General features: G+C 44.2%; 1 protein-coding gene across 3 annotated transcripts in view; it reads left to right on the top strand.

The window, feature by feature from the left end:
• Positions 1 to 14902, top strand: part of LOC147018681 (LIM domain only protein 7-like) — a 158282-nt gene that overhangs the window by 9089 nt on the left and 134291 nt on the right. For all 3 annotated transcript variants that reach the window (XM_085898602.1, XM_085898604.1, XM_085898603.1), the window contains exon 2: positions 4985 to 5055. In XM_085898602.1, coding sequence (XP_085754728.1) covers positions 4985 to 5055 — 71 coding nt within the window. The remainder of the gene's footprint in view (positions 1 to 4984; positions 5056 to 14902) is intronic.

Here is a 14902-nt window from a genome sequence, read left to right as displayed (position 1 = left end):
CAACGGGTTTGGGCCTAACTACACATGTACTTACCGAGATACCTCACCTAAGGGACCTGAATGGTGGTTTGCGAATTTGGTAACCACAGCAATATATATATCTGGATACAAACAAACATGACATAATAGTGACCGAAGCTTTTCGTGCTGCACTCGCTCTTCTGAGTGCCATTCTACATCGTTCTGTTTTGCCAAGTGTAGCTCTGAGTGATTTTTCATTCTGTCTGTTTTCTGTTTGTTTGCTTGTTTTTATGTAAGTCACCTGCAGGTTGTAATTTTAAACCGATCTTCACGAAACTTCATCACTTGGTGGAGTTCGTCGTCAGCAAGAAGCCAATCGTTTTTAAGGTCAAAAGTTCAAAAGATCAATATAGGCCAAAGGTCACCAACTTTGTCAAAATTCTAAAAGCTTCAGTTTTCACCCATCCATCCATCCATTCGGACCATACTCTGTGCAGAGCGTTGGTGCTGCCTAAGCAGTCTCCTTGGCTATTGGGCGCAATCCTGGGCAGGTCTCCACTCCGACACAGGGTTTTCATCCAATTGACAATAAATTTCAAAAGGATTTTCATATCAGTTCACTGAATTCAACCACCAATTATTTTTAAGGTCATCATAGGCTGAATTTCTAAAATTGTCAATTTCAATCCGATTGAATTGAAATTTGAAGAGGAGTTGCATATTTCTTCATTGAATTCAACCACCAATTATTATGGAATCGATATGGGCCAAAGGTCAACAACTTCAAGTGAGATTTCTAAAATCCTCAATTTTCATCTGACTGACTTGAAATTTGAAGAGGATTTATAATTCAGGTCACTGAATTCAACAAAGAAGTATTTTTGAGGTCAACATTTGCCAAAAAGTATACATAGGCCGAATTTCTAAAATTGTCTATTTTCATCCAGTTGACTTGACATTTGAAAAGTATTTGCATATTCGATCATTGAATTCAACCACCATTTTTCAGGTCAACATAGGCCAAAGGTCAAAAACTTTGGTGTGATTTCTAAAATCCTCAATGTTCATCCCATTGACTTGAAATTTTAAGAGGATTTGCATATCAGGTCACTGAGTTGAACAAACAAGTATTATTGAGGTCAACTTAGGCCAAAAGGTCAACAGGCCAAAAAGTAGACATTGGCCAAATTTCTAAAATTGTTGATTTTCATCTGATTGACTTTAAATTTGAAGAGGAGTTGCATATTTGGTCATTGAATTCAACCACCAATTATTTTAAAGGTTAAATTTATTTTATGGTTTTAAGTGTCGTTCCATGCATGACATCTTTCTTGTTTGTCTGTTTGTTTGCATGTCAGTCGCCTTCAGATCACATTTTTAAACCAATATTCACAAAGCGTCACAAAATGGTTGAGTTTGTCATAAGCAAGTAGCCTATTGATTTTGAGGTCAAAAGGTCAACATAGGCCAAAGGTCAACAACTTTGTCACATTTCTAAAATCATCCATTTTCATCCGATTGACTTGAAATTTGAAAACGATTTGCAGATCAGGTTAGTGAATTCAACCCCCAATTATTTTTGAGGTCAACATAGATCCAATTTCTAAAATCCTCCATTTTCATCTGATTGACTTTAAATCTGAAGAGGGCTGGCATATCAGGTCACTGAATTTAACAAATAAGTATTTTTTTTGGTCAAATTTATTTAAGGGATTTCACAAGTATTGTGCTCTGCACGACAGACATCGTTCTTGTTAGTTTGATTGTGTGTGGGATATATCAAAAAAAATTGGACGGATTTGGATGAAATTTGGTGGGCACCTTGGGTGTTTGGCAAGGACAAATTGATTGGACTTTGATGGAGATCAGGCTACGGATCCGGAAAGCAGAATTTTTAAAGTGAATTTTCACCATTGAGAGGCGGAGCTAAATCGATATTTAGCACAATATCTCAAAGAATTGTGGACAGATTCAGACTCATCTTGGTGGACAGGTTGGGTGTGTGACAAGGATGAATTGATTCGATTTTGGTGAAGATTTGAATCCAGATCTGGATATGAGAATTTTTTTTGAATCTGTAAAGTGATTCTTCACCACTGAGAGATGGGGCTCAAAATAAGAAGCAGTTTCGAATGATGTTTCAAAAAACAATTCAGCCTGATGTGTTCTATTGGCTCAGGCATTGCGTCATGGAGGTATGCGCCCTACCGAGTGCCCTTCTGCTCTCCCGTCAGATGAGAGGGTGTTGCATTTGCGTCAGTTTGTTTGTCTGTTTGAAAAAAATATTTTTCATACTGATTCTGATTACATCGATCAGTATTTTTATTTTTTAATTTTTAATTTAAAAAAATTTTTTTTTTTTTTTTTAGATCAGTTTTTCAGTATTTTTGTTGTGAGAGCTTTAGATTCCACAGAATCCTGGAGAGACTGATGTGATGCTGGGGCATCCGGCCATACTGAAAGGAGTTCTCCATTGAGCTACCGACAAAGGCTTGTCAGCTGTGAGCATGACCAAGGAAATTGGTGGGTTCATTTAATTATCATTCCTGAGCGTTAGAGTGAAGCTGTTGAGATTTTCCAGGATTGAAAGAAAAATTCCATTTATTATGACTAACCAGTCTCATAATTTCCACATCACGAGAGAGAGTTGCAGCTGATGTCTGCCTTGCACTGTAATGGGGGTACTGTGAAACACAATGCACTGGAGTCATTTTCCAAAATGGATGAGAGGATTTTCTAAACATTGAAGAGGTCATAAAGATGGATCATTAACAAGACTGCACTGAAAACACTGCCTTGGGAAACTCCAGCCTCGACTGCAAGAGGGAAGGAGAGGCTTCCATTGATGGCAACACATTGTCTGCGTGAGTGAAATAAGTCAAATTCAAGAGTGAATGTGGCCAATGCCACAGCCAGAGAGCTTGGCAAGTGAAGCAGCATATCAGGCAACGACAAATGCCTGAGAGATGTCCAGTTATGTGAGTGTTTCATCCTTGAATTATGAACCAGCAGCACAGCTTGACCTTGCCTTGCTTTGTCTTGTAAGTCTCAAACTCCTTGAAGGAGTAGCATGGCACTGACAACACCATGTGAATGCTTACCTGACTGAGAACCAACCTCAGACAAGTCACCACTCAGTCATAAGGTGTTCTCGGTTCGAGCGGGTGTTTTGGAATATGGCCACGGTACCGACACACAATAGGTTACTTCCAAGGAACACCCCCTTAAACTGGAACACCCAGTTTAATGATCGGAGGGATGGCACACTCGATGACAAAATTCCCTGTCTGCAAAGCACCAGTGACAGTTTATAGTCGGGTTTAGAATTGAACTCTGAGGCAAACGTGCTACGACTTGGCTATGCCACTATCCCATAATGCTCTGAATAATACTGATTCTCTGGCTTACCATAATCCCAGCTTCAATAACCCAGCAGATGCTTGTGCTGCCTATTGTCAGCTTTCAGATTCATGCTTGAATCTACGGCACTAGCCATTCTTGGTATTAATCCTGAGGATGCTAGGAACAGGTCTTCAAGAGGATCACAGATTTCCTGCAGGCTCTTCTGTTTATGATATATAAACGTCAACAGCAATTGTTGACGGAATTGATCCATCTCAAATTGTCATTCGTCCACCTTGTGTTGCCAACTTAGTTCATACGCACTCGCTGTTCTGACTCCTTTTGTTTCTTTCTCAATCGTCTTGCAAGTCACCCGTAAATCTTTTCCTCCCATTTCCTCACTTCGACTTGTCCTCTGTGCTTTAAATTTTTTTTATTATTATTGAGCTCCCTCTGCTCTCCATCTTCCAAACCTCCCAATCTACTTCAGGATGCAAGAGTTCTTCCTGTAACCCCCAATTGGTGAAACCACCAAAATGCACACTTACTGCACACCTCAACTCCTTTGTTCCCTGCTTCTACTATCCATGGAATTGCTTTCCCAGAAACTGTTCTTCCCTCCAGGACTTGAAACGGCAATGATTTCAGTTGTTTGTTTTCGCTCTCTCGCTCTCTCGATCTCTTTAATATCAGAGTTCTTGACACAGGAGTAAACATTATCATCTTCAAACCTGCACTGGTAATGCCAAGCCATGCTTGTTTGTCTGTGCTCTATCCTTATTAAATTCTGTGCATGAAGCCAGAAATCGGAAATTACTGTTTTTGAAGTCTTTGGTGTATCACAGCGGGGTCAAAGCGCTGACCTCCCATACTCAGAGCGAATGCTCCAACCATTATGCCACCGAGGCTGGTTTAACCATGCTCCTTATTGAGCCTTGCTCTTGTAGAACAAACAGAAAAAAACCTTATTCCACTTGCCCTGTGTTCACGATGCATTTTGCACTTCTTCCCATTACTTGCTGTCATTTGCCGAGTCATCTGATGTGCTTAATTATCATCATCATGACATGTGATGTGTTCTATTGTTATGGGATATTGATTGCATTACATGATATATTATTAAATTTGTGCGATACCTTTGTTTGACAGGTGATTTTTATTATTATTTATTTATTTTAACATAATTTGATTCTCTCCTTTTATTTTGACCACGTCATGTATTTGTAACTATTTTATGAAATCAAGAATCCATTTTTGTTTCCTTTTATTTATACCGTATATATATATATATATATATATATATATATATATATATATATATATATATATATATATATATATATATAATTTCAGTTGTCGGCACATTTTTTTTTTTCTCCCCCATTGTCCTTTTTATGGGTATGCACGTCTACATGTGGATTTGGGCTTGATGTGCACCACTACCTGAGCCCATATAAGTATTTATGATTTTTCTGCTCAGTGACAACAATAATCGTGATGAAAATGTCAGAGTTGTTTTTATTTTTTATTTGTTTTAGCAACAATGTCTTTCTCAGTCGTTCACTTTCCATGCTGGAATAAATTTGCTGTTTCTGTTTCTGAGAATGCACACAAATTGACAAAAAGGCAACATCCCAAAGGGACAGCACTGTAGTAACAGATGCTCACTTCTTCCTACCAGGCAGTGACGGGAAAGACCATTGAGAACGATAATGTCCGTGATGCTCTCCAGGATGGTGTGCTGCTTTGTGAGTAAGTTTGTTTACCATGCATCGAGTCATCGTGTAATGCTGTGCTGTCCCCGGTGTCATATCCATCCGGTGCGTCACCTGATGTCACATGACCACTTCAGAGCAAACATCGAAGACTCGGCAGACTTTTGTAATTTTTCTGAGTTTCCTTGCTTATTTTGACAGTCTGAATCTATTTTATTTGTTTTCATACCCACAGAGTATCCCATTATTGCTGGTGCAAAAAATGTGCATCAATAACTTTATTGTTGTTATTTAGTTTTGGAGGCAATTTTAATGTTCTCAGTAAATATTTTGATGTCCTATAGAACATTCAATTTAACGCTTTTAATACACCTCCACATGGCCACCCTCGATTGCAATCATGTGACGCACTTTTCGTTCGAAGTTGTTCATGGAATTTTTGAGATGCTCTTGTGGATTGTCTATGATACAATCGATTATCCCTTGTTGAAGTTCACTGATGCTGGCAGGGTTTTCATGGAACACCAACGTTTTAAGGTTACCCCAGAGATGGAAGTCAACTGGTATGAGGATAGAGGATCGAGGTGTCTGTATAATTGGCCCATCTTAGTCTATCCCGTGTCCAGAAAAACTTGAGGACGTTTTGAACAGCAGTGGAAAATGGCAGTGGAGTGTTGGTATCGTGTCGAAAAATTATCCTCTTTTACAGGCCCGATAAGTTTCATCTGTGGAAGGACGAATGTCTGAAGCATTTTTATTTAATTTCCTCTGGTCATTGTGATTTTGGAAAATAATAATGGCTCGATGAGCTGTAATTATTATAAGAAGCTCGGGGGGGGGGGGGGACAAAGCATGGAAATAGCAGAAGGTGCAAGACCAGAAAGGAGACGGTGGAGGACAGAGATCACCGACCTGTCTGCGATGGAAAAGTGACAGGTCCATTGATGACCTTGAAGGTCTTTGTTTCCATGGTGTCAAGCTGAGCAAGGTGTGAGGCAGAGGTGCCAGCACAGAGGGAAGATCAGTACTCCATGAAGCTGCAGATGAAGGCCTTGGAGGTGGATAAGAATTCAGGTATGCCAAGGAAGGACTTTGTATGATGGGGAATGCCCAGTCAGCTGCTGGCTTTGGAAACCAACTTTGAAATGTGTTTTCCCCAAGAAAATCATGGCTGATGCTGAGGTGAGCTTGTCTTTTATATGTAGAGTCACACTTTAAACATTGTTATACCATGAAAATAAATCTCCCAGCATTAGTGAATTTCAGCAGAGAATCACTCATGCTGTTCACACCATTCGATAAACAATACATTTTATTTCTTTTTTTTGTGCCAACAACAGTGGGATGACCTGTATAGTGGAGGATGGTTCCAATTTGACCGAGACTTTTGTTTGTAGACGACAGTGTCATGTTTGCAAATCAATACGTTTTGACGAAGTTTGTCGGAATCAATAATCAATAAGAAGGGCACTCAGAAGAGCGCATACCTCCGCCCCGCAATGCCTGAGCCACGAGAACATATCGGGCCTAAAACATTTTTTGAATATCATGCTATATATGATCGTTTTTGGCCTGATCTCTGAATGGTGAAGAATCACTTGAATTAAATAATTATTGCATACAGATCCAGATTTGGATCTTCACCAAAATCAAATCAATTCATCCTTATCGCACACCCAACCTGTCCACAAGTTTCATCCGAATCTGTCCACAACTTTTGAGATATCATGATTTATATCAGTTCATGTGTCATGCGCTGCCATTGCATGAAGCAGCAATGATCGGCGGGCCTTAGGCCTGGGTGTTAGTCCATGGCCCAGTGCAATTGGAATGATCCCAGGTATATCACCACGATGTATTATATAAGCACATAAGCTGTCCTCATGTTTTTGCTTCATGGATGTACATCGGGGTTTTTTCTAATATGAAACAAGCAAAGCCGAGAAACAAACAAAACATGATGGGTTAGAAAGGTTCTTCTTCTTCATTTTGGTTCCGTTGTCGGCTCAAGTGTGTGTTCATGCAAACTAATTTTTATATCCAGTTTGTTATCCTCATTGTCTTTATTGGTTTATAGTCTACAAAAGATATCAGTAAATGAAAATTGCTTTCCTTTTATTTTGCCGAGAGATCCAAACACGTTGGTTCGAGATTTCGTCTTTATTTTGGTTCTGATATCGGCTCGAGTGTACGTTAAACGCAAACAAATTTTTTTATCTCCTGAACATTCATTGGGACTGGCAATTCTCGCTGTTGTTATCTACATAATAATACACTTCTTCATCTGTCCGTCCATCTGTGTGTAACATTCCATTCCACGTATATATATATATATGTATGTATATGTATATGTATATATGTATGTATATATATATATATATGTATGTATATGTATATATGTATGCATATATATATATATATATATATATATATATATATACATATATATATATATATATATATATATATATATATATATATATATATATATATATATATATATATATATATATATATATATATATATATATATATATATATATATATATATATATATATATACACACACACACAGTGGGGAGAGCAAGTATTTGATACACTGCCGATATTTCAGGTTTTCCCACTTACAAAGCACGTAGAGGTCTGTAATTTTTATCATAGGTACACTTCAACTGTGAAAGACGGAATCTAAAACAAAAATCCTGAAAATCACATTGTATGATTATTAAATAATTAATTTGCATTTTATTGCATGAAATAAGTATTTGATCACCTACCAACCAGTAAGAATTCCGGCTCTCACAGACCTGTTAGTTTTGTCTTTAAGAAGCCCCTCCCATTCTCCACTCATTACCTGTATTAACTGCACCTGTTTGAACTCGTTATCTGCAAAAAAGACAGCTGTCCACACTCAATCAATCAGACTCCAACCTCTCCACAATGGGCAAGGCCAGAGAGCTGTCTAAGGTCATCAGGGACAAAATTGTAGACTTGCACAAAGCTGGGATGGGCTACAGGACAATAGGCAAGCAGCTTGGTGAGAAGGCAACAACTGTTGGCGCAATTATTAGAAAATGGAAGAAGTTCAAGATAACAGTCAATCTCCCTCGGTCTGGGGCTCCATGCAAGATCTCACCTCGTGGAGCCTCAATGATCATGAGAAAGGTGAGGGATCAGCCCAGAACTACACGGCAGGACCTGGTGAATGACCTGAAGAGAGCTGGGACCACAGTATCAAAGAAAACCATAAGTAACACACTACGCCGTCATGGATTAAAATCCTGCAGCGCACGCAAGGTCCCTCTGCTCAGGCCAGCGCATGTCCAGGCCTGTCTGAAGTTTGCTAATGACCATCTGGATGATCCAGAGGAGGAATGGGAGAAGGTCATGTGGTCTGATGAGATCAAAATAGAGCTTTTTGGTTTAAACTCCACTCGCCGTGTTTGGAGGAAGAAGAAGGATGAGTACAACTCCAAGAACACCATCCCAACCGTGAAGCATGGAGGTGGAAACATCATTCTTTGGGGATGCTTTTCTGCAAAGGGGACAGGACGACTGCACCGTATGGAGGGGAGGATGGATGGGGCCATGTATCGCGAGATCTTGGCCAACAACCTCCTTCCCTCAACAAGAGCATTGAAGATGGGGCGTGGCTGGGTCTTCCAGCATGACAACGACCCGAAACACAGCCAGGGCAACTAAGGAGTGGCTCCGTAAGAAGCATCTCAAGGTCCTGGAGTGGCGTAGCCAGTCTCCAGACCTGAACCCAATAGAAAATCTTTGGAGGGAGCTGAAAGTCTGTGTTGCCCAGCAACAGCCCCGAAACCTGAAGGATCTGGAGAAGATCTGTATGGAGGAGTGGGCCAAAATCCCTGCTGCAGTCTGTGCAAACCTGGTTAAGAACTACAGGAAACGTCTGATCTCTGTAATTGTAAACAAACGTTTCTGTACCAAATCTTAAGTTCTGTTTTTCTGATGTATCAAATACTTATTTCATGCAATAAAATGCAAATTAATTATTTAAAAATCATACAATGTGATTTTCAGGATTTTTGTTTTAGATTCCGTCTTTCACAGTTGAAGTGGACCGATGATTAAAAATTACAGACCTCTAGGTGCTTTGTAAGTGGGAAAACCTGCAAAATCGGCAGTGTATCAAATACTTGTTCTCCCCACTGTATATCTGAAGATAATTGGTTTTGGGTCATTTATTGGCACAATTGGCCTGCTCATGGTCACTTGAGAATTGCAATGCCATGGGGTTTCTGCATATTTTGGGGGATCGTGAGTTGGACAGGTGACCATGACGGGTTTCTGTGAAGTTGGCATGATAGGGGAGGGGAAAGTGGAAAAGGGGGGGGCAGAGAAAAGTTGAGAGGTTGAGACTTGGGGGAGGGGGGAAAGGGGTGTTGAGGACTTTTGGGTGGGAGCAGGGTGTTGAAAAGGAGTTGTGATTGGGGGGTGGGGAGGGGTTTTGAGGCTTGAAGTGGAGGAGGGGATTGACTCATTATGGTTGGGAGGGAGAGGAGGGATGAGGACTTTTGGTGGGGGAGAGGGGTTAAATGCCTGGTATTGGCTTAATGGATAGAGTGGTGGGCTTGGGATTTGAGAGCCCTCAGTTCAAATCTCACTCAGCTGTTGAATTTATACGAGGTGGGGTTGACTGCCTGTCATCCTTCTGAGGTCGGCAAAGTGAGTGCCAGCATGCTGGTATCCTGTGTCAGAGTGGTGACTTCTCCATGATTGTGCCCAATAGCCAAGGAGACTGCTGAGGCAGAACCAATGCTCTGCACAGAGTATGGTCCCAATGGATGGAGGAGATTGGGACCATACTCTTTGCAGAGCGTTGGTGCTGCTTGAAGGCCCTGTCACACCTTGACGTTTTAGCCAGCGTATGGCAAGGTCTCAAAATATTTGTAAAACGCTGGCGTACGCTGAACTATTGATGTTTTTTTTAAGTTTTGGGCATATAATAACGTGTTGGACGTATGCATAACGTATTAGTAACGTACACAGAACGTTTTAATCACATATAGATAACTTATACCAACGAATGCTGAGCGTGTTGTCAGCGTTCACAACTTATGCCCAACGATAATCTAACTTATGCATAGCGCGGCAGCGTATCGCCGACGATCACGTGGCGTCGGCAATTCATAGGCTGTGGCTCGACGGTTCAAATCATAACTGCAGGAGACATCGAAGTGTGAAGCTGCTGTCACACCTTGACGTTTTAGCCAGCGTATGCCGACGTATGAAAAATTTGCCGAACCAAGCTGGCACACGTCGAATACATTATGGGTAAGTTTTTTTTATACGTTAAGAGCACGCTGGCATACGTCGTCATATGCCGAGTACGTCGAGAAATTTTCAGCATGTCGAAAATTTCTCAATGTACTCGACGTATGACGCACATTCGGCATACGCTGGCATAAGTTGGCGGCACGTTACACGATCGTTGACACATGTCGACACACGTTACTTGTACGTTACTCATAAGTCGAAACACGTCAATGCAATGGTTCGCGTGAGTGTTCCAGACTCCCTGTTTTTTTATTATTATTATTATTTTTTTTTTTTTCTTCGGTATGACGGTGATGTTGACATTTCCATTTCTGGTGCAGTTATGATTTAAATCGTTGAGCGGCAGCCTATTAATTATATGATATTGTTGCGAATTCGCACCCGCCGGCGTGCGATCGGCCACGTAACTCGAATCGCGACACGTCGCCCACCGGACGGACAATTCAGTCATGACCCTCCGGGAACTACCGCCCGGAGCCAGTCACGGGTGGGGGTTTAACCTCACCAGGATCGTGCCAATTGCCCACCTGCGCAGGATAGGGTTGCTCGCCAAATTCGACCTACCCAAGTACCTGCACGAGTGGTCGACCGGGCGATCGTACCTCGCCACAGGTCGACTTCGGACATGAACCGCTTAAGCGGTTCGTTCCATGCTGCAGAGATAACCGAGCAGAGTTATCGTCGACTTCGACGGTTAGGATTATTTACCGGGCATTTTAAACCCACCATCAATCCCTTACGTGATGCAAGATGGAGATTCAATAAATGGAAGGAGACGAAGCAAAGCGGGAAACAGTTCATCAAGCACTTTATTTACACACGCAGACAAGCACGTATATACAGCCATACAGTCAAAACAAAATGCAAGGAAAAAGTTAACACCGAATACAAACAAAGGTTTATTTACATGCACTTAAACAGTTTCTACTTTACAAGACACGGCGCCACAGCATGCATTCAACCCGAAAGAAAAGAAAGCCACCCTCACAGGCAAGGAGGCAGACAGGTCCGTAGACCAAATGTACATGGATCCTGGAGGATTGGCCATCTCCACGAGACCGGAAAGGTCTTACTCGTGACGCGATGGCGGGCAAGCCGCAATGTTCGCACAGCTGCGCCCCGACTCCATGCCCCTGGCGTGGTCGGCGAGCCCTCCCCGGCGTGCTCCGCGCGAGCGGTTTTGTTGGCACCATGTTTAGGGTGAGGGAGGAACGCCCCCCCCCCCGGCACTATCTCAGCGCGGATGTGGGGGGGGGAATTGCTGATGCTCAGGGAGAGGGGAATGGCTGGCTGGTTTGGACCCCGCGACGAGACGAGCGACCCCCACACCGCAACCTCGTTGACGACCTCAGTATCCACTTGACCCGCGCGAACTCAACTCAACTCAACTCCGCACCGAACTGAATTCAACCGAACTCAACACCCAACTCAACTGATCTCAAAACCCAACTCAACACCTGAGTCGCCTTATGCTCGCGTCTTTATAGGCCTCAGGAGGAGCCGATATGCAAATATTCGGATCAAAATGCGATTGGAGACAGGGCCACGCCACCCTCTGTTCAGCCATTGGTCGGGCAAAAAGGGGGAGTGAAGCCTTCTTGATCCGAATTCCTCTCTCGGAAAGGCCGCCATTCGCGCTCGCGGCTCGATGCGTTTGGCACCAATTGCCAAACGGGCACTAGACAGCCCGACGTTCAGTGTTCGCAGGTGGTGCGGTTGGTAGTTGTGAAGGAGAAAGGCGAAGGTGGTGGAGTTGTTCGGGGGCGTTGTTGAGCGTCGTTAGAGAATGGCGGGTGAGGCGATGCTTGCGGGGTTGGGTTGTGGAGGTGAAGGTAGTGGCGGTTTGGTGGAGTTGTTCGGGGGCGTTGTTGATGGTGGCGATTTGGTTGTTGGGGTGGTGTTTGAGTTGTTGGCGGCTTAATGGTCAAAAATAACAACAGCGAAAGAAAAATGGCAAACTCAAAGCGTCGCAGGCCGGATGAATCACACATATTCCCTCTATACAACGGGTTTGGGCTAACTACACATGAACTTACTGATATATCTCACCTGAGGACTCTTTATGGTGTAAGGCGAATTTCCACAACCGTAACAATATTGTAACCGCACTAGAAATCGAAGTGTCAACATCACCATCATAACGAAGAAAAAAAATTAAAAAAACCAGGGAGTCTGGAACACTGACGCTAACCATTACCTTGACGTGTTTCGACTTATGAGTAACGTGTGTCGACGTGTGTCAATGATCGCGTAACGTGCCTACAACACGTTACTCATAGGTTAGAAATAAGTTTCGGGTACGCTAAACATTATCTCGACGTGTTTCGACTTATGAGTAACTTACAAGTAACGTGTGTCGACGTGTGTCAACGATCACATAACGTGCCTACAACTTATGGCCAGCATTATGCGGAACGTGTGAGTCATACGCTGGCATACGTCGAAAAATTTCAAGCATGGAAAATTTGTCGAACAGCTCGGCGTACTACGACGTATGCCAGCATACTACGACATATGCCAGCGTACTATGACGTATGCCAGCGTGCTCTTAACGTATACAAACTTACCAATAACGTATTCGACGTGTGCAAGTGTTTTAGCCAAATTTTGCATACGTCAGGCATATGCTGGCTAAATCGTCAAGGTGTGACAGGGCCTTAAGCAGTCTCCTTGGCTATTGGGCACAATCCTTGCCACTCCGACACAGTATACCAGCATCCTGACACTCATTTTGCCAACCTCGGAAAGATGACAGGCCGAGTTAACCCCACTTGGTATTAATTCAACAGCTGAGCGGGATTTGAACTTCGGACCCAAGGATCCAAAGCCCACCACCCTAACCATTAAGTCAACACCAGGCATGATGGATGGAGAGGTGGAAGAAATAGAGAGGGGAGGGATGGAGGAGGGAGGGGAGGAAAGAAGGGAGAGAGAGAAAGGAGGGGTGGGGTGAGACAGGAAAGGAGAGAGAAGAGAGAGAAGAGAGGGAGAGAGGGGAAGAGGGGTGGGGAGTGCGAGGCCTCACAAAACATCGCTTTAGACTCAGGGAAGGGGGGGGGCTGGGAGGATGAGGAGAGAGCAGGAGAGGATGGGGTTTGGGAGGAGGTAAGCATGAGGGGAGGGTTCTCGACTTGCGTTTGGTCGTTCGACTTGTGGAGAAGGAGGATTGAACTCCAGGATTGAACAATAATGGGGAACATTAAAGCAGCACATTAATATGGCACGCAGAGACTGCAGGGATATGTCTATGGCAGGTGGAGAGAGGGGAGGGTGTTGGAGAGAGGGAGGGAAGGCAGTGTGATGTGATGTGGTGGGAAGGGAAAGAAAGCAGCATGAAGGAAAGGGAAGGTACCATGAGGGGAAGAGAATGTGGTGTGAGGGGAAGGGAAGGGATGGTAGCATGAGGGGCAAGGAAGGGAAGGCAGTGTGAGGGTAAGGGAAGGTAGCATGAGGGGCAGGGAAGGGACGGCAGTGTGAGGTGAAGGGTGATAAAACACTCCCAAACAGCAACATATTCTTTTTAACTGCTGGGTTCCATATAAAAGCAGGTGGCAGCATTTAAAACCCACACTATCTACCGAGCAAAGGCCTGCCTGCATGCATGCTCACATATGTGGGCTTCAGATCGGCTCTGAAACTAATTCGTTCCTGATACACTCTGGGGAAGCAGTTTTAAATTCAAAACTAATATGTCAGTCGTTAACAGTCCCCTTGACAGAGGGTGAGGGTTGGGGTCTGGAGACAGTGTGGTCGTAAGGGGAGGGAAAGAGGGGTGGAGGGGTGGGAGAGAGGGGAAGAGGAGGGGTGGAGGGGTGGAGGGGTGAGAGAGGGGTGGAGGAGGGAGAGAGGGGTGAGAGAGATCGGTGGAGGGGTGGGGGAGAAAGGAGTGGATTGGTGGGGGGAGAGGAGTAAATTGGGGTGGGTGGGGTGGGTGATTGGTGGTGGGGTGGGTTGGGGGGAGAGGGATGTATTGGTTGAGGGGGAGAGCGGGTGGAGGGGGAGAGCGGGGTTGAGGGGTGGGAGAGAGAGGTGGAGGGGTGGGAGAGAGAGGTGGAGGGGTGGGAAAGAGAGGTGGAGGGGTGGGAAAGAGAGGTGGAGGGGTGGGAAAGAGAGGTGGAGGGGTGGGAGAGAGAGGTGGAGGGGTGGGAGAGAGAGGTGGAGGGGTGGGAGAGAGAGGTGGAGGGGTGGGAGAGAGAGGTGGAGGGGTGGGAGAGAGAGGTGGAGGGGTGGGAGAGAGAGGTGGAGGGGTGGGAGAGAGAGGTGGAGGGGGGGGAGAGAGAGGCGGAGGGGTGGGAGAGAGAGGTGGAGAGGTGGAGAGGTGGAGGGGTGGGGAGGAGAGGTGGAGGGGTTGGGGGGAGAGGTGGAGGGGTGGGAGAGTGAGGTGGAGGAGAATGAGACGGGGAGGGAGAGGAAGGATAGGGATTCCAGCAGATGTGACGTCCAGTTTAACATCTATCCGTGAGACGACACACACATTGATGAATCACCCTGCCTGTGAAACACCTGGATGACAGTCTATAGCTGGGTCACGATTCAAACCCAGGCAAGACAGCTTATAGCTAGTGTGCGTACCTCTCGGC

Source organism: Eptatretus burgeri, chromosome 10 (genome assembly GCF_056783735.1).
Source record: "Eptatretus burgeri isolate ZD-2024b chromosome 10, Ebu_testis_v1, whole genome shotgun sequence".
In the NCBI taxonomy this organism is placed as follows: Eukaryota; Metazoa; Chordata; class Myxini; order Myxiniformes; family Myxinidae; genus Eptatretus; species Eptatretus burgeri.
The sequence above is the reverse complement of the archived record's forward strand: the minus strand, read 5'-3'. Positions and strand labels throughout refer to the sequence as shown.